Source organism: Amblyomma mixtum, chromosome 2 (assembly GCF_055824585.1).
Source record: "Amblyomma mixtum isolate Tamu chromosome 2, ASM5582458v1, whole genome shotgun sequence".
NCBI classification, from domain to species: Eukaryota; Metazoa; Arthropoda; class Arachnida; order Ixodida; family Ixodidae; genus Amblyomma; species Amblyomma mixtum.
The window spans coordinates 287,122,961-287,147,066 of NC_143013.1; the positions used below are offsets into that span (position 1 = coordinate 287,122,961).

General features: G+C 49.6%; 1 protein-coding gene across 4 annotated transcripts in view; it reads right to left on the reverse strand.

Moving 5' to 3' along the window:
• Positions 1-24,106, reverse strand: part of Sarm (sterile alpha and armadillo motif) — a 158,354-nt gene that overhangs the window by 48,086 nt on the left and 86,162 nt on the right. Inside the window, exon 1 of one of the 4 annotated variants that reach the window (XM_089574313.1) lies at positions 18,158-18,828. The exons of the other annotated variants lie outside the window; for them this stretch is intronic. Within the exon in view, the coding sequence (XP_089430439.1) occupies positions 18,158-18,187 (30 nt within the window). The 5' untranslated portion in view covers positions 18,188-18,828. Of the gene's footprint in view, positions 1-18,157; positions 18,829-24,106 lie in introns of those variants that run through there. 4 annotated transcript variants of the gene reach the window in all.

Sequence of the window (24,106 nt, forward strand, 5' to 3'; positions counted from 1 at the left end):
TACTAGGGCACCCCCATCTCTCTTTCTTCTTTCACTCCCACTGTTCTCCCTTCCCTTACGGCGCGGTTGAGGTGTCCATCGAGTAGTGAGACAGTTACTGCGCCATTTCCACCAAAAAACCCTAATATTTCACTAAAAATCCGTCCAGCTATCCTCACATACTATTTTCCACTACCTGTGAGAACGTCCTTCCCCACAGGCGGTACCCCCCCTCCCCAATCCCATTCATTCTTCCTGGTAGGCTGCTTTACGGACCGCTCAGCCCGCCGGCCAGAAATGGCTGGTGGATCGGGCTTTATGTGAAGTTCAAGCCCGTGGACTTCTGAAGCAGTAGGGGAGCACCCTGGAAGAGTTCTTTTTTTTTTTTTTTGTCTAATAAAGTTGTTTCCATCCATCCCCACAGACCTGCCAGCTATCAGACCTACCATGCCTGGCACAAAGAGCTCGCAAACAGGCACGTGGCCTGCGAGGATCAGGTAAGCGCATCAGTCTCGGCAGCGTGGAACGCATCCAGGGGAGAAAGTGCTGCAGCGGGCGCGTGCGGAAGTAGGTCGGCGCCGGGACTGCCCGGAATGCAGCACGGCGAGGGGGCGCGCACGGCGGCAAGACCTGCACCGCGGGCCATAGATGACCTCAGGCGTGCCAGCGGAGGACTCGGCGGCAGGCAGTCAGTCACCTCCTCGCATCGCGAGGAGACGGCGAAACTCTTTAGGAGAGAGGACTTCGCGGAGCCTGCATCTAAGTTTAGTTAGCGCGAGGAAATCGCCAGCACTTGGCAGAGCCCGCCAAGGTTGACGTACGCTGCCTGCAGCCGTTTCTCCGACGCGGCTATTTCTCGCTTTGAAGGCGTATAGCGAACTCGGTTCTTGATACTGACACGGGAATAAACATTCTGGCGCATGAAAACAACAAGCGCGCTTTGCGCGGCGAGATTATGCAACGACTGCGCCGAAAACAGAAGCTCCTTCAATCTTCCATTGTCGGTAACGAAGCTTCGTGATTAAAGCGCCCGATTCAGTTTTTCATCGTTTTAGAGTTTTAGCTCTACAATCGTGTGCCGTTCCACGTCTTCGTGCCTTAGACCGCAAGCGCTGTGGATTCCATGATGACTGAAAGAGACCGACGATCCCAGCAACAAACGCCGTTCAGGTACAAAAAGCTTTCTCCGAAGTGAATGACACCTGCATTCTATCGAAGCTGTCTTCTTTGTCCAGGCCTTTTTTTCCTTCGTGTTCCCATTCTTTCAAGCTCATCTGTTTAATACAGATAACCTATCTCCTGTATAAGTATACTTACCACTCCTATCTGTAACGCCGGCCCTGATAGTAACGAAATAAATAAATAAATATATGCAGAGTAGGCTATATGTGGCCATTAATACAGCGTACACGCTACTAAAGACGCAGATAGTGTTTATTGTTTTCGGCTGAGCTTAGCTGAGTGAAAACTTAGTGTGCCACTGCATTTTTATATAAATGAGACAAACAAAAAAGATGAGCGTCCCCCCCCCCCCCCCCCCACACACACACACAAACAAAAAAAAATTGGCGGGGGCTTAGCTTTGGTAGAGGGCAGGGAGAGAAATGGTGGAGAGGGTGGGTTAACCTAAATGGCTAAAGCAAAGCTGCAACAGCTTTCGCTAATTAATGCGTTAAACTTGGCTCTACAAATTTTATCCATGCGTCCAGGGGTACATAGAGTCAGCCTCAATTCCATTGCCTCGCCGCTGCTCTCGATTGTTTATGTCAACACGCCGGCTGGAATCTGCTGGAACGCATGAATTAATTCACTGGCTCATCGTACCGCTCGCGTGCCGACGGCGACACGCCACCGTACATACGAGAGAAGATATAGATAAGAAACTCAATGGGGCCGCGCCGTTTCGTAAGCCTTGGCGCGCTGTCCCATTCATTGGCATAAATGCGAGGCGATGCGCAACGCGCTCCACGGTATGCAGCGCTGCGGGATCGATCGCGCATATGCGTCCCGTTCGTTTCACAAAGCGATTTCACGCACCTGTGGAGAAAGTCGCGTGACCATGACCGGTCGCCAGGTATGTAGGTGGAAAGGCGCATTCCAAAGCCGCACATTACGCACGGCTTCCTTGTAGGCCGTTTATAAATGAACCAAGCGACGCTGTATTGTTTGAAAGGTATTTCACATCAGCTGCTCGAATAATACTCAAAGTAGCGGTGTAGGTGTAAGTATCGAGTTTTCGTAACGAATAGAAGGTATCGTTTAGCAGCCAGTAGTTAACAACCATCATGAAATCGAAATCTTAAGTCGAACGATTCATTTCATGCAACAGGCTTATACGAAGAGCTCTGTTCACAGCCACGCCGCCGGCTTTTTTTGTCAGTGTTGAGAGCTAAATTAAGAGAGCTTACGCTGAAATGTAATATTTAAAATGGTTAGCAGACACAGAGCAACCTATAATAAAAAAAAGTAGATATCTTCGGCAATTAAGCGCGTAATTACACATTAATATTATGCCGATCGCGGTCTATATGCGCGTGCAGATGGAAGTTACAAGCCTTTCTAAAACCTTTGCATTCGGAATAGAAACTTCTCCTCGCCTAGACTTCTATAACCATACTGGCCTGTGCGCATTTGATCCTTAAAGCACGAATCTTCGACAATCAAACAGAACACATGGTGCAGCAAGAATTATATCTTTGTAAGGTCATCGACATTTACAGTGCAATTTCGTTCGGCAGTACCACAAGTGCAATAGATTTCTTGCATTTTATAGGCACAATGAAATGAGAACTTGCTATAGGCACCAGCCGAGCCTGTCTGGGCTAAACGATTCGGAAATCGATGTTTTTATGGTGAGAGCTGTTTAACAAACACCCCACCCCCCCATCAGAGGTGAGCTTCAGGGTAATCCGACGACACAGCTGGCGCGATATATATGAAAGAAGGGGAAGCAGATGCCAAACCTTAGCACGGCTTTAAGTTAGTGATAAAAGGACCAGATGGTTGCCCTGCTAATGCTACGGCCGACAAAGAAGCTCGCGCCCGCCGCTGAGCTCAACAGCACGAATATCACCGTCGCCGCAGAGAAGCCGCTGCCGTGCGCGAAAGCAGTAAACAAATTAAAGAAGTTGCAAAAGATCGCCTGCCTTTACTGTGCGTGCTTAGCACTGCATAACGCGCCTGTGTTCTCTCCAGCTGCTCTGCGCTTCGTAAGCAAAAAAGCAAAGCAGCGCAGCGCGCAGTAAATCAGCGAAACTTAGCACTGCCTGTTTTTGCTTTGTTTTTAGCTTGCCCGGAAAATAAAAACTCAGATGCACACCATGCAAGACTTTGATTTCAAACTTACTCAGATTTTTAAACCTTCATTTGTAACGTCCAAGTTCGTCACGTGCCCTACACAGCACGGCCGCACGAGACCCTGCGGACGCGTCGCCATGTTGTTGTTTTTTTTCTGTTTTCTTCCATGGCGCTGAGGAAGCTGCTCAAGGGCGCGCAGGTTGGCTACAGCCATGGGGCATCGCTCTGGGCGTTTTTTTTTTTGTTTGCCATTAAGAGCACCGGCACAAAGCAGGAAAGTCGGCGGTCTTGCTTTCGCAACGAACTCGCCTCCAGTGCATGCGCCTGTTTAACGTTCGCTTCAGATTACGAGGGGAGCTGCTGTTATGACGGGTCGCTACACATCAATCCAGATGCGAACGCAGCACGCAACCCAGGGTGCGTGTGGATCTTGTCAACTTGTAAACTGCAAAAGATTTCCTAAGCATACTAAGTGCACAGGACCTGCTTATTGTGACCTTGTTCAAGTAAATGTAGAATTTAAAAAAAAAGGAGGGAAAGTAAAAACAACAAAAAAAGCTATAGGCTGTTAAAACTCTTCACTGACCCTTTAGCGACATGATGAATGATCTTGGGGGCGTTTGACCGCTTGTCTCGGCTGTCTGTAGCGGTGAGCGGTCGCGTGCGGGCAGTCGAGATATTTTTGGGTCTCACCACCGGTGCAGGAGACCGGCCAGACAAGCCGAAAGGGCGCTGATCCTGAGGTCGCGGGGTCGACTCTCGGAGAAGGCAGGGTCGTTCGCGCACTCACATTGGTGAGCGCAATAGTGCTTTGACACTCCTCAGAGAGAATTCTGTTAATTAACTGGACACTTCCCGCTTGTCTGACTCTGTGAATGTTTCTCTCTCTCTCTCTCTCTCTCTCTCTGTGTGTGTGTAGATATGCTAACGCCTGAGCGCATTGCAAGTTCAGAAGCCCAAACAAAAGTGAAAGCAACATGTAGCGAAAAAAAGACGCAAACTAACGCGGCAAAATACACGTTCGTCTTATATGTGCAGCCGGTGCAGGGGGTTAAAAAAAGCTGGGCTGACGTTGGTAGAGTGAAAACTTGTACGCTAAGGGACATAGGCCGCAGAATGCACCATGCTAAAGACACTTTTGATCTCTAACGGTACACGGGAATAACTTCAACAATCAAAGGAAAAACAAGGCCATTGGACACATATGGTTTCATGATGTAGCCGTGACTTGCGTTTGTATTTCGAGTTTTCTAAATCCGTTCAGGTCGGCGCATGTGCCCTTCAGCGGAATCAAGGGGGGGAGGGGGGGGGAGCAAAAACTTTATTAAAAAGAAAGGGAGTTGTGCGAGCTTACAACTCATTCCGGGGCTCCACTGGCTTGAGCTGATCATGGTTGGGATATCAACGGAATCAAAAGGAAGAAAACAAGTAAACCACAAGGCGGTCACCAATCTTGTTTCGATAGGTCTCTGCGTACGCACGTGTGTGTGTGTGTGTGGGGGGGGGGGGGGGGGGGGGGGGTAGAGGGTGAGTGAATGGGCGGGCGAACGGACATTAATTGAGACTTATAAAGGGACTGTGAGGGCAGAGGCTGCCAACTGGCAATGTCTTTCTAATGTCTTGCCAACTGGCAATGTCTTTCTAATGTCTTGCCAACTGGCAATGTCTTTCTAATGTCTTGCCAACTGGCAATGCCTTTCTAATATCTTGCCAACTGGCAATGTCTTTCTAATGTCTTGCCAACTGGCAATGTCTTTCTAATGTCTTGCCAACTGGCAATGTCGCTTTCCTCCTTCGTGCTCCGCCCTGCATGGTCATCTGGATTGGTCATCGTATGCGAACAATATCTGAATAAGCCATAAAATAACGACAGTTTACAATGGTCCAACATTGAGAAAAGCGCATCTCACAAGCGACCACCAGAATGCGACTCTGCGGCACGAATAGCCGTGGTTATGGATCCCATAAGCTATCCTCCCTTAGTTTGGACGGCGTGTGTGCTTGTCACGGTAATCTCGCAGTGAAGTTCGTGGTGCTGTATTTTGTTTGCCGCATCCAGTCGCGTTAGTGGAATGCCCATTACGTCCTTTTTCTTGGGCCCTCCGCACAACCGCACAGAAAGGGGTCAGTCAACCCAGCGGGAGAAGGGGGCGCCGAATGGCGGGGGATTATGGGAGACGTCAAACTCCCCTCATGGACGGAGTCGTTAGGTCGCATCCTGTATGCACGTGTTTACGGCGAGGCGAACCCGCGTCACAGTGCGTGGCTTTTGTGCCATGTCTGCAGCGGCGTGCTTTGACATATTGTCACGCTAGCTGCAGGCATGAGGAGCGACGATGAGAAACAGATGGGTTGAAGTGGCTTTCCTGGAACTTGGGTCAACCGGACGTTGGGAAAGTGTGTGTTCGCGAAGCTCGCAGCAGGAAAGCACAATTATCCGAAATCGTGATGGTAGAAAGTATACATATGTGTACGGTATCGCGATGAGCTACCTTCTTTCCCCAATCATTGATTGGTTGTATTATCATTTCCAAATTGTTGATTGGTGGTGTTTTGCTTTCCCCAATAAGTTATTGGGTGGATGTTTGTGTAGTACCTGATTGGTTATTCTCCCCACCAAGGGCGGGGACACAGGTTTTAAAACCAGCTGTTTCGGCCGGACCGAGGGCTGGTTTCGTCACATCGAGCCAGTCAAGTGTAAATATGTTTTCTCCTTGCTTGTATCTTCCTTTGTGCTTTTAATTGTTATAAAAAGTTAACCTCTCCAGAAGTGTCCTCTTGCAATGTGATTGAGTAATTCGAATCTGCAAGACGTCAAGCATCCTGCAATTATCATCTTCAACCCAATTTCCCTCTAAGGATTTCAACTGGCGCAGCCGTAGAGGGGACATTTCAACTCTCACGCTTACAGTCTATCGACTAGGTACACACTACCATTTTGCTTGGCTTTCTTACCGCGTTTTGTGTAGCCATGAAACCAATGGGCCTCTTTAGAACGAGCGGTTGCGTGGCTACAGTAGCCTGCCTGTATTATGCGCATTCGTATTCCACAAACGAATCGTTGCTCTAACCAACCACCCGTTTGCGCGGTCGCCCCTGACGCTCGCTGTAAACGCATGGGATGTGCGCGTCGGAATCTCTGAGTACCTCGCATTATCTAAAACGCTCAGTGAATGTTGCGAGCCGAGGCGCCCGTCCCTCGATGCGCCAGACGCATGAGCTCCAACGAGCGATAAAAATCGGCCTCCAGGGACAGGAAAATTACGGGCGCAGTATAAACCACTCCAGACGCTTCCCAGACGCTGAGCGCGTTCCTCGCCCTTACTTTTCATCGCCCCGCATTTCTTTTTTTGTTTTTGTTTTCAGATTTGGAGTATGTGCTGTCCGGTAGAGGGCGCGCGTTTCCTGGGACTCTGAGTGCGCAGTAGTGACTTTAGTTGCACAGCAGTTTGAGAACGTGGTGCAAAACGAATTCCAGAGTTACAAATATTACGTAGGGCACTCCTTACGTGCTGTGAATGCGAAATATTTTGTCTCTAATCGTGGGCTACTAGTTAACTATTTGTTTACTGGTCAGTACTAGCTGGTGCCTAGCGTTAATGTCTCAAAGGCATTCTGGTTGAAGGCCTTCAGGTAAAAGGTATTTAGATGGAAAGCCAATGGCCTAGAGGCCTTCACCTTATAGGTACTTGACCTTAAAGCCATTGGGTGTCTATGTATACATTGGATCCTCTGTTGCATCTCATATGGCTGCTACGTCATCTGTGCTGATGACGTCACTGCAGTTTTCGAACCGATTCGTCTGGACAACAACGCCGGGCTTCATTGCCGATGAGCTATATAAAGTTTTCGCTTCATATTCAGCCACGAGGTAATTAATTAATTGAAATTCGCTTTCAGACTCAACCTCCTCATTCTAAACTACAGTTTCTTTCATCGAAGGCCGCAAATGTATACCATGTGTCTCTGCTAAATGTAACCAAGCTTTTTAAAAAAAAATACCGAGTGTCCTAGCGGAGTGAAACCAAACAGTGCTTTTGAGAGCCGCTTGGCCTAGTCAGCGGCATTTTTTTTTTGTTCTGACAGGTTCGTTAATAGTTGCGTACTGATTAGCTAACCCTTTAAATATTGGCTTGGGTAAAAGAGTGTCAGCTGGGAAGTTGTAGATCGTATTGAAAAACAGCGGAATGAAATGTTCCCAAGAAGATACCGTTTACGAAGATTTTTCTTTTTTTTTTTACCGGCCTAAAGTGAACGCCCGCGAAATGCGAAAACTCCACGCGATAGCGACGCTACTTCAGTGCTCCAAGAAGACCCCTTCATCTCTGGAACGCTCTCCCCGACGCGGCTTTGCGTATGCAGTGTTCGCAAGATGTTCGCCAGCAACTGCTAACCCATTGGCAGGCTTCCTTTTCGTGCCATCAAAAAAAAAACTACGTAAATGCCACCTTTATGTAAACATATTAGACTGCTGTTTTCTAAGGCGATCTACAACCTCCGAATGAACACTTTCTCCGAAGCCAGTAATTGAAAAGTTAACTGGTTAGTGCGTGCTAATTGACCAGATTTGCAGCTGGTTAATACTGCAGACTAGGCCACATGACCCCAATAACACTGAGTTGTTTTCATTCTCCTAGGACACTGAGTGTCTTTTAAAAGCTTTGTGACATTTAGCTGGGCCGCGCGGTATATTTACACGGACATGCACAAAAACGAGCACGGATTAAGCTCATTGTAGAACGGCAACGCGGATATTTTGATTTGAACAACTGTTTGTTGGTCATTACCACCTCTTCACGTCTTGCCTCGTCGGTATTGCTCTATAATTCCTAAGATGCTGAATAAAAACAAAGAACAAATGCACGGTGCGAAGAATGTGCACAAAACACAAGCATTTCAACAAAAATAAATTAGTCGCAGTTTAAGAGTAGTGAGCGCAACAAAAAGCAATGACCACGACGAGATAAATTTTTTTTCTTTTGACTCGTAAGTTTTGCCATGACAGTACCAATAAGTCCTTATGATGGTGGTGGCGGTGTAAATATATAGGCGGTATTAACTTTACAGAGGCCTGTCGGCAATTGCTCCGCCAGCCGACAGAAAAGTATCCATGTCGGTGAATTCATACACAGTCTCGAATTATGCTCAGTCAGCCTGCTGGAGTGCCAACGCAAGGTATCCTCTTCCCAATTCCCGGCGACTGACTATGAGAAAACACAAAAAGAAACTCGTATTCTGCGTCAAAGAAACGACACCGAAAACCGGTTTCTCATGTTCGAAGATCGCCTCAAAATGCGATGAAGAGAATCCCTTCGGACAACCAACACCTGGAAACCGTCGCATGAAGTCGAAAACAATACTTCCACACGAAGACAGAGCATTGTCTTCTCACTAAACAATTGCATTGACTCTCAGTTGAAAACAACGTGTTTGCTTTCTTTACTAATGTTTTTCTTTCAGAGCATGTGAGCCTATTTTCCGCTGCCTGGCTGCAGATATTATTTTACTCCTTTATATTTTGTTATTCTTTGTTTCTTCATAGTTCATTCCGGTTCGCGTGCACCGGGGAAGCTGCACGGATATGACGTTTGAATGTCAAGCAGTGTCAAATGTTTCCTGCGCAGGAAAGCTAAACGTTCAGGGCCACAAGGTCTTTTTTGTTTTAGCGGTGGTGTGTATGTGCGTTTGTGTGTGTGTGTGGGGGGGGGGGGGGTATCGGTGGAGGGAGTAAATAGAAGAGAGAAGGATCTTGACATGTCGCAACAACGCATCCGTTGATTCAAGTGTAGAGCAAAGCACACGAGGGCGGGAGTCAGCCGGTTACGTGGTATGTTCGTCGATAAACACGAGGGCGGGGGTCAGCCGGTTACGTGGTATGTTCGTCGATAAACACGAGGGCGGGGGTCAGCCGGTTACGTGGTATGTTCGTCGATAACCACGGACCGATAATTTTCAGGGGACTTGATAACTGCCGAGCAAATTGCGCGGCATCACTCAATGTTTTGGACTGCGTTCAAGTGACCCGTCCGCTTGAGAGGAGAAAGCAAACAAGATCAACCCCCCCCCCCCCCCCTTCCCCAGTTAGCTGTAAGTATTATCTTGTTCACTTCCTCGTAGAGGCATGAAACACGAGATGCTCAACTGCATTCAAGCGCCCAGTCTCTTTTATGACAGCCTTATCTCTCTCTTACTTCGAGGAATAGGGGCTTCCGAAAAATCACTCCCCATGTTTTCCTGAACTGTTTCGTAAAGACGTCCCTTCCTACAGCAAGCGAATCTGATCTCTATCATTCTACAGAGCGAGCACCACTTTCAGGCATGTCGTTCCCTCATCGTCACTACGGTATATTCGAAGTCACAAAGCGCTTAATACACATGCGCCTATTGTACACCGCAATACGCATTCAAACGCATGCCCCTATTATACACCGCGATACGCATTCAAACGTTTGGCAGCGTAAGCAAACGATTCGCTAAAATGCACTAAATGTACAGGGTCGGTCAAAAATTCCCAGGCCAGCAGTATAGTCCGGCGGTTACACCTCCGAAGCTCAAAATATCTGTAGAAGGCAAAATAAGCATCGTTATAGCCTCTGAGAACCTTGATAGCTTTATCGACATCTTAAGTGCCAGTATATACCGATGAAAAGCAGACCCTGTGGCAAGGGAACTTCCGACCAGCCCTGGACGTTTCAGTAGAGACTCCAAGGGAGGACGGTCCTGCGTTTACAATTTCCGCGAGGCGAATTGCTGGGCTCGTTGGTTCCACATACTTCGCTTCACCAAGCGCACAGAACACGGACAGACAGAAAAACACAACACAAATACATCACAACAAAGCGCTTTGTCGTGTCTTTCTCTCCGTCCGGGTTCTCTTTCTGTGCGCTGTGTGAAGTATAGAATCTTCGAAGTTGTCGTCCACACTGATGTATAGCTACCGCCGCACGTGTACGTACTACGGTCGTGAAAGTGTACTGCGCGCGCGAGTTCCTACGAGTGCGAGACAAAGATGGAGAGGAGGAGGAGGAAGAGGAGGAGGAGGAAAGAGAGGCCGAACCGGGGGCGGCCGTCAAAGGCGCACGCCATGGCAGACGGGATGCTTCGGCGTCTCGCCGGGTCATTCCGCGGCGGCCCGGTCGCGGTGACCTTGGTGGCAAGGCCGTTCGCATGACACGTGCGGAAGGAAGCCATGACCGCTTCGCGCATGTGAGTTCCACGTGTTGCCGAGGTGATTGATGCCACGGCACGCCGCTGCCGCGTTCCTGCCCCGGTAATGCGTGCGCACACTCGAACGCTGCTTCTGAAACACCTATTCCGCTCCACGCTGACGATGATAAGGAAGCGATCTGGAGGACCTCGAGCGGGCGCGATTACGATGTCGCAGGTTTTCTTCCACTCAGAGCATGAAGAGTTTTGGATCGTACCCGTTTTTGTTCATTGTGTACTTTCTGGTGCGCGCGAGGAGTCATGGCAGTGGAAAGGTATTCGAACGCGGCCCCATTCGTTTCATCACAAAGAAAGAGTAGATGGCAAGGCGAAATGGTTTCATAGTCCGAGTAGATAGGATGCAGCGGTTTCGGAATCACTGGACTTAAGTATTGCACGTGTCGATAGGGTACTTAAGGCGCCTTTAGTCGACGAAGTACCGAGGTAAAATGTCGAAGAGGGTACTAAGGTATTTTATTTATATCTCTGGGGATCATTCGATTAAGGTGTCGACATTATCGCCATTGTCGTTAGTGGATACCTAAGTCATGCACGATGCCTACTCTTCGCATTGCGTGAATGAATGTTGCAAGCTCGTAAAATCTACTGACAAGAACGCTAGCACTCGGCTTATTTTCCATTGATTTTTCGCTCAAGTTACTATACCAGATAAACGCAAGCGCTGGAGAAAAAAAAAAAATCTGCTGCTTGGATCGTAGAGTCACGTGACAAATCTTTGAAATAAACTTTTTATAGGAATATTTCGGACATACCTCGGTTTACCCCCTCCACTTCTTCGTCTTGGAACACGATCGACATACCCCAGTCAAAAATGTCTCACGCTGAAGAAAAACGCTCGGATTGACCATGAAGATATATCTTCGCCTTTGACCAGTTATGTCAACTCTGCTTGCATATCTAAGACTGCGGTATTGGAAATATCCTTTGTGAGTAGTTCGTTTCACCGTCTTTACCAGCAGCACCATTATTCATCAAAAAACAATTCACAGCTCAAACGTACAACGGCCCTGAAAACGAGCCTGGAGATGACGCGCGAACCAGCGCTGTTTACGACTCGTGCTTACGACTCGTCGGCTCGTGCCGCGCTCGTACGCAACACGTAGCAGACAGTGCAAGTCTGCCAAGACGACGATGATAAGGTTGACTGAACTCGCTGCCGCAACTTCGGGGCGGCGCGTCGCTCAGGAACCCAAACAAACCTGCAAAACGGCGCACGCGTTTGTATACGCGTACTATACTACACGCGCGCACACACACACACGCTGCGCAAGGCATCACGCGCAACTCCGTAGTTCCTACGCACAAACTGCGTCGCTGGCGTCTAGCTCGTTGGAACGGACGCGAGCGTCGTCTCACGGTTATCGCCCTTGCCGGCGCTGCTTCAAAGGCCATACGAGTAGCTCGCCAGCCAAGCCTGCCTTGGCGGTCGCCAATGGGCAGACACGTGCGGTGGGAGGGGAGACCACAGACAACGATGGAGAAAGTAGCCGGAGAGAGATGGAGGAGAAGAGGTCTTAGCGCTAGAAAGGTGCGGAGAGGGGATCACGTAAAACTGGACCGAAAGTGGAAAGAGAGAGAGAGAGAGAGAGCGGCGGGTCAACCGGAACTACATATAGAGACAGAAAAATTGCGCTGCCGCGATAATGCCCCGCCATCGTAGGAGATGTGTAGATAACGACACGCTGTTAGGCTATTCTATACACCGCTAGCACGCAGTTAACCAAGAACGAGTCAGTCCTGAGCAAGTCTGAATAGAAGGGTGACCCTTGGCACCCTGCATGGTGGTTCCGTTAAGTTTGCGCTACCCGATTCCCTGGTTATTTGCTCGTATGAGAAGCTACACTCTTTTTCTAGGACATCTGGCGTTACTATAAGCACGAATACGCCTATATGGGAGTTATTTTCAAAGGGAGTAAGCTGTCCTGTAGCATACTCTTTTATAAAAGCTATACTCCCTTTTTACTCCCTTCTGTTAGAAGTGCAGAGGATGTAGACGGGCGTCATGCGACGTCAGCGTTGGATGTTAGAGGGGGAGACGCCGACATCGCTGGTTAATCTAGGCTTTGCAGCTCTGCTTCCCGCGCATTAAACAAGCGCGCTTCGAACACTGTTATCAGGCCAGCTGGGGCTCCTCTTATCAGGAAAGCCTGATGGAAATATACATGTATAGAATGCGTTCTATGATTGAAAAAAAAAAATGAATATTCCGACCATAGCAGATGTAAGCAGGCAAACCTCATTTGTGCGTGTTTTTGTGTGTAGGAGAAGCGTGGAGAGGTACGATCTAGTCAGTGAGGGGGAGGGGCGTAGGACGTCTGGCGGCCATTACATCATTAAAATGTCGTTAGTGCGAAGGGTAGCAGCCTTGACACAGAACAGTGTGTACCTGTTTTCAATCGTGGGAAAAGGCGCCAGTGTCGGAGCGCTGCCATGTAAATGCAGATTCGGGAGCCGTGCCGGCGTTTCAAGGAAAGCTTGCTTCGGTAAGGATTTGCAACAACCATCCTCGGTTGTTATTCGCATCGTTCTACCATCGCTTTGTGTAGGAGGCGCAATTTCGAGCTACGTGCGCACATATGACGAAAATACACCTAGCTGTTGGCGCTTCTCCCTTGGTTCGCTGTTGTAAGTACGTCCAAACAATGGTGGGTTGAAAAAAAAAAAAAAAACCACGACTGTGCAGATGGGGGCGCCCGCATCAACGATTGGCAGGCCGGCTTTGTGCCCTCAGCAAGGTACGTGTATGGTGGGGGGTTAAGCACTGTACAGTCGGGTACAAAAGCCTCCGGACCACGTGTTTCGTAAACGAAGCCGATAGCTTCAATAATAGCAGGCGAATAGAAACTAAACTCATGGAGATCAAAGTAAAAATCCTGTTCTTTCACCTCCAGAAGTGTGGTCCACTCCACAAGTGTGAATGCTTTTCGCTTCAGCCGCATAGCAGATCCATTGCGGCACTATTAAAGACCGAACGGCCGGTAGAGAAGCTTCCTGCTAGACATGTTTGGAATGATCCGTTACAAGGGGGCATTAGGAACATTAATTTCGCTGCAGCTGAACGCTGTGGTCCTAAGACTTTTGACCAAGACTGTACTTAAAGAGGTATCAATAACAGCAAGAGTCCAGATATCATGAAAGCATCGCTGGAAACACACGGAGTATACAAATACGAAGGGTTAGTCACTGCGTTTCTATTTCACTACGCGTTGATATTTTTTTTTCCTTGGCTTTTTCATTTCAATGGCGAGCTCGAGCAGCTAGCCAGCCGACTTCATTTCTACTATCAGAAACTTCACCGCGTGGAAATTTACCCGTCGAAGCGAGCCCGCTTCTTCAGCCTCGTGATGTTTCCAAACAGTGTTTGTCTGACCTCCCTTTCTCGGGTATGCATGCTCCGCTTGCAGTGTATCGGTCATCGAGGGCCTGCTAGGATGCACGTGTCTGCGCCCGGAACGAAAACAACAGTTGCCCGCAAGCGGCGTCGGGGAGGGGAGCGCCCGAAAAACAACGCTGACCCCGTGTTTTTCTGTTCTTCGACGGGACGAGCTGGCCCCAGGCGAAACGTAGGACCATGCACTCGGTGCGTGCGAAGAAGCCCGACGAGGTAAACAAGGGAGAGAAATGGGGTAAGTCGGGGAGGAGGTTGATACGGGGGAAAGGGTGATGCTGGCAACACCACCACCGCGCCGACAACGCAAGAGGGAACTGTGCTCCTCCCAAATAATTCGGCGCACCACTACGAAACCTGAAAGCCGTGAAAGCTCCGCTAAGCCGATGCGCGAAGTATGTTAGGATTTCGGACAGCTTCTAAGCAGTGGTGTGCTTCCCCATGGGTCAAGTTGAACACCACGAATTCTTTATTAAAAAAAAAAAAGACAAAAATCCGTTTTACCTGGCCTGGACTTCCAGTAAGAAGGAAAGAAAAATAAAATCTAACGTCAGAAAAGCTGGAGAGTTTCATCAACGTGTCTACAGCCGGCTACTCCAAGCTGGGGGAAGAGAAAAAGAATGAGAGAGAAATGAAGGCAGTGAAGACATATCTTGTTTTGAGGAATGCGCACAAGGAAGCATCTACCCCTGCATACTTTTTTGCAGCTTGAAAGTTAGCACGCTACAATAGCGCTGCTGAGGCGTTGTTACCATTCCGAGGAGGAAAGAACGAACCTATTCGTAAAGCCTCACCACGAATGCTTTTCGGAAAAGAACTGCCTCCGAATGCGCCCAGTGCGAAGAGCCACCGTATTCAGCTACACATACTTAGAGATTTTCCACCCTGTCCAGGGGAGACGATGTGACACCTATAGCCATATATACCACGTGTTGTAGCACCACCCTACAAGCACACGCAATCTCAGGCACGCCTGAATCCCGTGACCATATACAACTGAGCATTCTTGTACTACCCTGTCCACCTGTATGACATATTAATCGACAACCAGGTGAAAACGAGAGCTCGCGGCTGAGAAATTACGTGCGATTTCGTTGACTCTAAGCTCATTGTTAAGATATGGTGCAAACGGCTTTATCTTTATCACTTACGTTCGAGACGTGACAACTGAGAGCTACCGAACGCATAAAACCGCAATAAACTTGGCCGCCGACCAAACCTCAGCTTCGGCCTGCCCCGAGCTGCACAGAATTAGAGTCGAACCTCGCCATAACGAAATTGTTTACAACGAAATAATGGATATAACGAAGGGCTGACGATTGCTCTTGGAAGCTTGGTCAACACGGGCTACAACGAAGCTACGGCCACAGCATAACCTCGTTATAATGAAGTTGAAGGGGCCCGGCTATTACTTCGCTACAGCCGTAGCTTTGTTATAGCCGTGTCGACCGAGCTTCCAAGGGGAATCGTCATTCCTTTGTTATATCCATTACTTCGTTACAACGAGGTTCGACCGTACACCGACGCAATGCAGGGAGGCTAAGTGCAGCTCGCACTGAGACGAGGCCATTAACACCGTGTGCGCGCACGCAGGCATACACAGCCGCCAGCTTCTCCGCGCGGTGAACGACGACGCTCAATTCGGCGCGGCTCGAAGGGCGCGAGGCCCGATGAGCGAAGGGCCACGCGGCCGTTCATGCTTCCAAATAAACGACCACAGCAGGCCCGCACGCGTAAAGCTCGCCCGATGTTCCAAGTTGGCTCGCCGCCCAGCATCTTCGCGCGCGATGCGGAATCCCTTTCGGGAAAGGGACCGGTGCGCCTGCATAGCAGGCACTCTGCGCGAGCGTGCTTGCATACACTCGGGTGCGGACTGACTGCGGCAGCGTTTGAACCGGAGCCCGAAGACCCCGCATGGGGTCCGCCCTTGACGTCAATAGTCTCGGCCATGGCGCGCGTGCTGGCTGCTTCAGGGGGGGAGGGGGAACCAAGCCAGCGACAGAACCCGGCTAACGAACGTTCGCCACTCAGCACTCCAGCGTGCGGCGAAACCCACGCGCGTTCGGTCACGTGGTCAGGCGTGGGACGTGAAGAGAGCGCCGCGGAAAGCAGTCAATCGTTTCCCGACATCGACCACGGAAGCAAACGCACTAATGTATTAAAATAAAAGAAAACGCAAAAGAAAATAAACGAACACAGATGAGGAGAGAGGGTGGAACGGTCAAGGAAAGAAGGATGCGCAGCCTATTTCGCGGTTTTTAAAAAGGGTAACGCGCACGTCGATGGCCGTAAAAAGAGTCGTCGAAGTAAAAATAAATGCTCCTCCCGACTAGCTCTCCCAGTGGCGTTGGTGAGTGGATGCGGAAAGGGCTGTAGTCACTGACGCACTGTCATCGCGGCTATGTTTATATATTCATTCGCACACGATCAGTCGGAAAGCGTGTGCGGAAAACGGATGAAAGGGAGTCCTTCTTGTCCGTTCTCTGCCCTGGATGCGCTGCGCTGCGATGTTTCAAGAAAGAGAACTGCGTAGTGGTATACGTATACTGACATGTGATCGCTTTTAAAAAAAGATAGAAGCAATTGTTGAGCGCTGTAACCTTTCAAAACACCACAGTTGACGAGCCTGTTGACTATCCAGACACCAGTCAAAAGCTTCCTGATCGTGGCGGTCACATTTCGATGGAGGCGAAATGCTAGAGGCCCGCGTACAGTACGATGTCCGTGAACGTCAAACACTAGGTGATCCATATTATCCGGTGCCCTCCACTACGGCGTCCCTCATAGCTTGAGTCGCTTTGAGACGTGAAACCTCCATAAAATCCATAAAACGAAACTAGTGGAAAGGTAATCGAAGTTCTGGGAAATTATCCTTTTCGGCTGTTTTACTCCAGCCATTAATAGAACTTCGGAGATTTTTAGAGACTGAGCACAAGAGCACCTTTACTGCGGAAGTGAATAAAAAATATATATTTTTTTTCAAGTATGGCTGTTTCCCTCAGCGCATACTGATATTAAAAAATGTCCAGCAGTCTTTTCTCCATGACCTTACTTTATATCAGGAACGTATCCAAAGGGGGAGCAAAATCCAGCCGTCGAAAAATTATTTGCATGTGCCTGCTTCATATTATGGCAACGGGTTAGAAACTTGGAGTAAGGAAATAAATTTGGTCTCCGCGGGTAAGAAGCTGATTTTGACAAAGCAGCTGACTTGGAGTGCCGTTCACAGCGCCTCTTTTGCTGCAAAATTCCTTAATTAATAACTATAGATGGGAACGCAGTGAGTACCCTGATTTCCCAGAGCATTCAAGGCTACAGAAGTGTCGCACTTCTTTTTAACGCTGTGAGAGGCAGCTAAGCATCATGATGCCCGCGCGGTGTGACGAAGTTAGGAGAACGAATCTGCGAAGGACTTATTTGCTCAACACTCAAACAAAAACACCACTTACTCCGAGATGCGTAGGCAGCGCCCAAAGTCCCCTTTTCTAATGGCTCAAGATGCGTCTATTTGTCGAGCGGGCTGAAGGACGAACGCGTTCTGTAGGCATCATTAGGATCCCCCGTCAGAAATCAGTCCCGCCCTCAGCGATGGTATCTTCCCGTCGGCTCCCAGAGATCTCGAGTGCACGCTTTGAGCACTAAAGAGATATTGCTCGCGAAGGCTACATAGCGCAGTATTCGCCAATGCAACATGCGTCAGGTGACAGCTTACATATATATATTTTTTTGTAATACCGGAGAGACATCTTCAGGTTTTGTACAATATAAACGGCGTGGTTTTCAATATTGCATCCTCTTATCCCCGTCGGGCCACTTTTCGCCACTGAACTCGTTGTTCGCTGCCATAAATGAATCCAAGTTTCGATGGCAGCACCTGCACATCGCTTAAGTGGGCGCGTGCATATGTGCATCGTCGATGTAGCCATCATGGAGCCCACAAAACAATTTACGCGAACGGCAAGCTATAGCGACGACCGCGGCATTGCGCCAGTAACCGTTATACAGCACGCGCGCGTTACGAACTTCGATGCAAACATTCCCCAGCGCTCGACTATACGCGTCTCTGTAGCCGTACACGTTGTTACTCACGTTACGACTATACGCCTACCCACCCACGCACTCTCCATTCCGACGTTTGTACCGCGTCAACGTTCGAAGGAACAGGAGAGCGCGGGGCGATATAGAGTAACGGGAACTACAGAGAGAAATAAAGAAACAGAAAATCAACGCGGAAACGGCGTCGTAGCGTGAGGGCGTACTACGTACCAGTCGGCTCGAGATCTCGGTTATCTCCATGACGTCGACAGCGGGTATCGCATGTGGGCCACAGCCGAAAGACGACGACGACGAGTCGGAGTGACGTCACCGGCGTATCCTTGGCCTCTCCTCAAGGCTCCGACACTCAAACGAAGAAGTGAGAAGGCGGAGACACGGCAGGCGCAAAATCACTCTCCCACGGACACGAGGCACCTGCTGGTATCTCTCGGAGTCGGTCGGTGGGCAGCGCAAACAACGACGATCTTCGACGATCCCTGCTGTTCCGTTTAGCTCGGAGGAAGACTGTAGACGTATTGGTCGTTCGTGTAGTCGCTGTCGAGTCGCCACCGCGCCCTCGGCTGCTTTAAAGGAGAGACGAGCGGGCGCGGATTCTTCGCGTAGGTCTTCGACTGCGGTGCGTTGTGGCGGGCGAGCAAGCGGGGGTCTCCTCTTCTGCTCCACCCCAGCGTTGGCAACGGGTTGCGCACCTCTCGGCTTTTCGAGAGCTTTCTGAGTTGGCGCGTGGGATTCGGAGCGAGGTTGGACGAAAGAGACGCGCGCGGTGTCTACGAATGGCCCCACCGCCCGTGACCTCACGCGTTTCCTTCGTCGCTATACCGGTGGCGACAACGTATGCGCGTCGCTTGCAGAACCGCAGCGAAAGAAGACAAGTTATTTGTCGCCTTCGTTCTGGAATGGGGGAGAACACTCGCTTTCTTGGTTTAAACACGCCAGGAAGTGGGAAAAAAAAAGGGGAGGAGGCGGAGGGAAGGGACGGTTGTAGGAGGGATGGCTAATTGAAGAAACAAGCCTAAACATAACGCGACGCGAATCGCCGGAAGTCAATGGCTTTCTTCTCTCTTGGGATGGCGTTGCGCACACGAACAAACATACACAGGAAGAGGCAGAAGACAGAAAGCAACGCCATCCCAAGAAAGCTATGCACCAACTCGCCCAGCAAGAAGTTCTTCTACATGGCTTTCTTCTTCTTTTTTTTTTAATGTGTCGAATTTTTCTTCTTTAATACAGCGGTCGCATTTGGCAACTCGTTCATTTCGCAACTATAGACTACGTTTGTCTTTAGGCTCTAGAAGATGGCGCCAGTAGCTAATATTTCCACAAAATTCCACAAATTTCACAAATTTTTTCACAAAATTCTGCGATAAATTTGAGAATGAGTTTCGGCTATTATACGCAAACAGGAAGGCTAGTCACAAAACAAAAAAAGTGTGCTTGTCGTACAAGATAATGGGGTAAGAAAACAGGAGTGTTCAAACTTCGTTGCATTTCATACTTCACACGACTGTACCCTCAGTAAGACCCTCACGGTCACGGACAGTCCACATACATGCAGTCACGATTAAAGCAAGGAGTCCTCGTATACTATGTCGGGAACATCGTATGTTCGTTCCCGCCATGATTTTTGTGTCATTTTTTTTTTAAGTTTCTGAAAAGCCCTGACGCACATGCTGCCTGCCCTGGATTGAGAAACGTCGCCTTCGGGATGAGTCGGTGAACCAAGTCGCGTCTAACAACGTCCGACTCCTCGAACAAGGAGAGACAAAGAAAAAATCGCGCATAGCGCGACATATACGGAACCGTATTAATTTTCGAAATGAAACACGAATCTCGATTGCGTACAGAGCCGATCTATTGACACCTCAGTCTTCCATTGATGCAGCCATGACTGCGCACCCGGTGACGTCACCCGAAGAGGGCAGCCACATCTGTGTGACACACGCAAACAGCGGGTACGACTCAGACGGTCCCGTTCGAGGCCGACGTCGTTTGGCTGCGGCTCTCAGTGCGGTTCTATTTAGGGACGAAGCCCCGACCTGACTGTCTCTTCTCGGTTTCGAAACATAGGCGCTCGTCACAAGTCACAAATGCCAGGCGGCAGCGCGTTTTCCTCTGTTTACTACATGGACGAAAGTGATGCCACGTTAGCCTTGAGCCGCGATGTCCATTATGTGACGTACCATTCGTCGACGCGCTAACGTGATCTGCTTGCATGCTTTCAACATAGAGACGACGCTTAGTACACAGGCGTCCTCCCCAGAGCAGTCTTCACTAAAGCCTGAACAACTAAACATGGTAAACGTAGTAGTAAATGAATAAATGGTCAGAAGGTAATTGCGCGAAGTTAATCAGACGCTAGCACGGCGTTGCAGTAACCAGCAGAAAACACTCAAGAATGGAATATTCCCTCTAAGAAATGCGAATCAGAACTGTGTAATGGGGTTTTGCAATTCTGAGATAAGAAACTGGCAGATTAATTAGCCAGCGAAACGCTGGGTGCAACTATCGCAGCAATGCACTGCCACTGGTTGCATAGAAGCGCGTAGAGAGAGAGATATATAAAGAGGAAGACTGAAGGCAGGAATGTTGACCAGAAGGGTATTCTGGTTGGCTAGCATCACTTTGTAAATAGTGTACAAAGCTCTCCCCTGTCCTTTCTTGCTGTCGCTCCCTCCTATCTTTCTCCTCACTATCCTCTCCTTTTCCCTTTCATTTCCGCCGGCTGCAGCTCGAGACAGCAATTGCCGCGGCCGGCAACACTCTCTTGCTTCACTTTTTATTTTTATTTTTTTAATTTTTTATATTTTATTAAAGGGCCACTGACCAGGGTCCGGACATTTTTGAAAAACAAGCCCACTGCATAGATGAGGCATCGAAGATAACCTCTGCAAAATACTAGAGCCATGCGCGCCCCGAAAAGCTGCGAAAATTCAAATCAAAGCCCGTTCGTTCTTTCCTTCCTTCAAAAACGGGCCCCGCCCACTACTCTGCACACCGCTGACGTCAAGGGGGGATACTTTCGCTAAAGGCACTCCTTTTTCCTGTTTTGGGGAATTCCCATAAAATACCACGTATTCTGTCGAGGCCATCTTCTTCGTCTTCACATTCTTCCAGGTTTCACCTAGATAACATGGACAACTTATCGTCCTACTAGACGGCGCAATGTACGCTGTATGTCGACATGTACGCTGCACGTTTATAAAGATGTATGAAGATGTGGGTGCTGTTTATGAGTTCTGTAGTCGCGTGAGCTAAGTGTGGGTGAAAAATTGTGCTCACAGAAAATCTGGCGTGCGAACCCTACAGTCCAGTTCTGCATCAAAAAAGAAAGATGGCTACAACTGGCGAAAGATTTATATATGCTTCCCAGATAACTTGAAGTGAGAAGCTGCCTAGCCGAAACTTTCTTGCAAGTGTAATTCGGTTTGCAAAATTATAAACGAATGACGAAATTCAGCACCGTTTGTGCATCACATTGACTTGCATACGAGCGCTTCTAATGCAACTCGCCACTGTGGCCAAGAGGTTGTGGGGTTTCAATGAATGAAATGCTAAAGACGCTGTTGAGATCGACGTCAGCGGGTCTCGTCTGGAACCAGCCAACACACCTGTTTCTACTGTATATGGCTGCGAGCAGCTTGAGCGTGATTACTTTCGGGCCTGCCGTCATGGGCCGCACGGAGAGGACCCAGGTGACAGCTGACTTCAATTACGGAGTTTGCCCGGTCGAAGTGCAGGACTAAAACGAAGCGGCTGAAGTTTAAGCAAAACCAGAACCCCTTTCCGAAGTGTCTGCACGTGTCGCCGCCGCCGCCGCGGGGAGACGGACGTTATCTTCCCCAATTTCAGTGACCGCGCCGGGGAACAAAGGGCCTCGTTTCCTATGGCTCTTTGGCGTGCCAAGCACCGCGACGAGCTGGCAGCATCATCCCCGACCCTCGCGAACATCTCCAAGCACGAGGGACCACTTTCCGGCCTTCGTGACCTCGCGTTCCGGCCTCGAGCGGCGGGTGTCATTTGATGAACAACAGATGTCGGCGACCCGCGGGAACTTTCGGCTGGCCGGAAACCATCACCTACCGCAGTCGACGCTGCCTCGACGGCAACCTTCTTTCCCTCAGACTCAACACGTGACGGGGGCGAGACCCTAAGTGCGGTGTTGTGTTTGTGCGCACAAGTGAAAGCTCTAGGCCCCTCCCACTCCGGCGTGGGCGTCCTCAACCTAGGGACTTTAGGGAACGAGAAGGATATAAAAGTCGACAACGAATGCGGCAGAAGACTCTCACTTCTGATCACCATGATGTAAAAATGTAAATAAACCCTCTCGTAATCTTCCTCCCATCACCCAACCCACTGACTTGGCGGCACTTCTGTCCTGGTGGTGTTGGGAACGGGCGTCGGCTTGACCACGGTTCCGTCAAGCGAGCAGCAGCAGCAGAAGCTAGCAGCGACTCCGAACCCCCTCATAGTCAACAACGCTCATGTGCCTTGCGATGTCAGTGCAGGCTGAAGAACTCTGAGTGATCTTAATCGATCCGGAACCGTTCATCACGAAGTCCCTCATAGCCCACATTCAACTTTGGCACATTAACCCGGACATATAGCTTACATACCCTACACACCAGCTTTTCACGAGCATAATGCAGTGGCCGCTTGCCATAACTTTTTTTTTTTTTTTTGAGGGAAAGAAAGAATATCAGGGAATCGAAGTATGATAACAACGTATGTACACTGCGTGACCTCACGAGAAACCTGCATGCGCAATTAGACGGGGCCACTCAAGGTTTCTGTCATCGCAAGGTGAACCGAAGAGACAAAAACTTCGAGCTAACCTTATTACCGCATTTGCGCGAACCACACAATCCCCTTTTCCCTCATAATGAGCTAAACTGCGCCTCTGCCTCCTTGGCCTTGTCTAACAGAAGTTCATTGCCGAGTGGCTCTAAAATAGCATGACAGTCAGTTGAAACTCCGGTGCATACATCACGACTACCCCAGCTGGCCCATTTGCAACGTTCTTCGTTTCCGCGAGGCGGTGGGCTTTAGTTTATAAACAGCGGCCTCTTTCTTCTCATTTCCTCGCTCCCCTTCTGTCACTGTTATTTCAGCGCCACTCGGAAATAAACAGTGAAGACCTCAGAGGAGCTGCAGGCTGCTTACATCCGCTCGTCCTTCCGTTCACCTATAGTCCCGTTCCGGAGACGTCTTCCTCCTGCCCCGCTTCCTTCCTTCCATCCCACCACCGCGAACTCACTCACGGTCGAACAAGGCTGACACGCCGGGCTAGAGGTGGGGTGGGGGGGGGGGGGGGGGGGGGGGGGGGGGGGGGGGGGGGGGCTGCCCTTGGTGATTCTAATAGAGTACCGCCGAACACAGAGAGGGCAGTGGAGCCAAGTTCACACGCCCCTGGGTAGAGGCTCCGGGGGCTCCGGGACAAGGCGGCAGACTTGAGAGGACGGCAATCAAACCGCTCGCTTCTTTGCTCCGCGGGCACCTGTCGGCTTGTGTGTAGGGTTCACACGCCTGCCTCCCTCCCCCGGGATAGTTCTATTCCGGACACCATGCACCCTGCTGACGCCGATATATACGGACAGCCCCCTCCGACGTGGGGACAGCTGCACGATGGTGACGGAGCGCTGACTGCGGGCGCTTCCAGATAATGCGAGAGAGTCCTTGCCGCACTGGAGGACGCCTTCAGCGTCAGGTTATTTTGGTTTACCCTCCAACTTTCCTGGTAAACTGTAGTGAGGTGAGAATGGGATAAAATGGTGGTGATCTCCTGAACGGGGATCCAAAGCGTGGAGCGGCTTCGATGCTTAGTACCCAAAACAAGGCGCCGATTGGCTGAGTTGACTTTTTTTTTGCTTTGCGTTACACTATCTATGTCCGCCGGGTCGCTAAGATAGTCTCCAAGTTACAATTTTAAGGTTTCGCACAAATTAAAACAACACTTTGGGCTCTACATCCCTCTCTAGCAATGCAAGAGAACAGCAGTAGCAGTCCACTTTTTGAGCTTAATACCGAAGAATAGAATAAGACAACACTATCTTAAAGCGTCTTGCTGCTGGAATGACCGGCTGCTTCGGAAGAAAGGGACTAATCCCCTCTGCAGATGTATATGTATCAGCCTCAAAGGCTCATCGCACGATACAAATCACC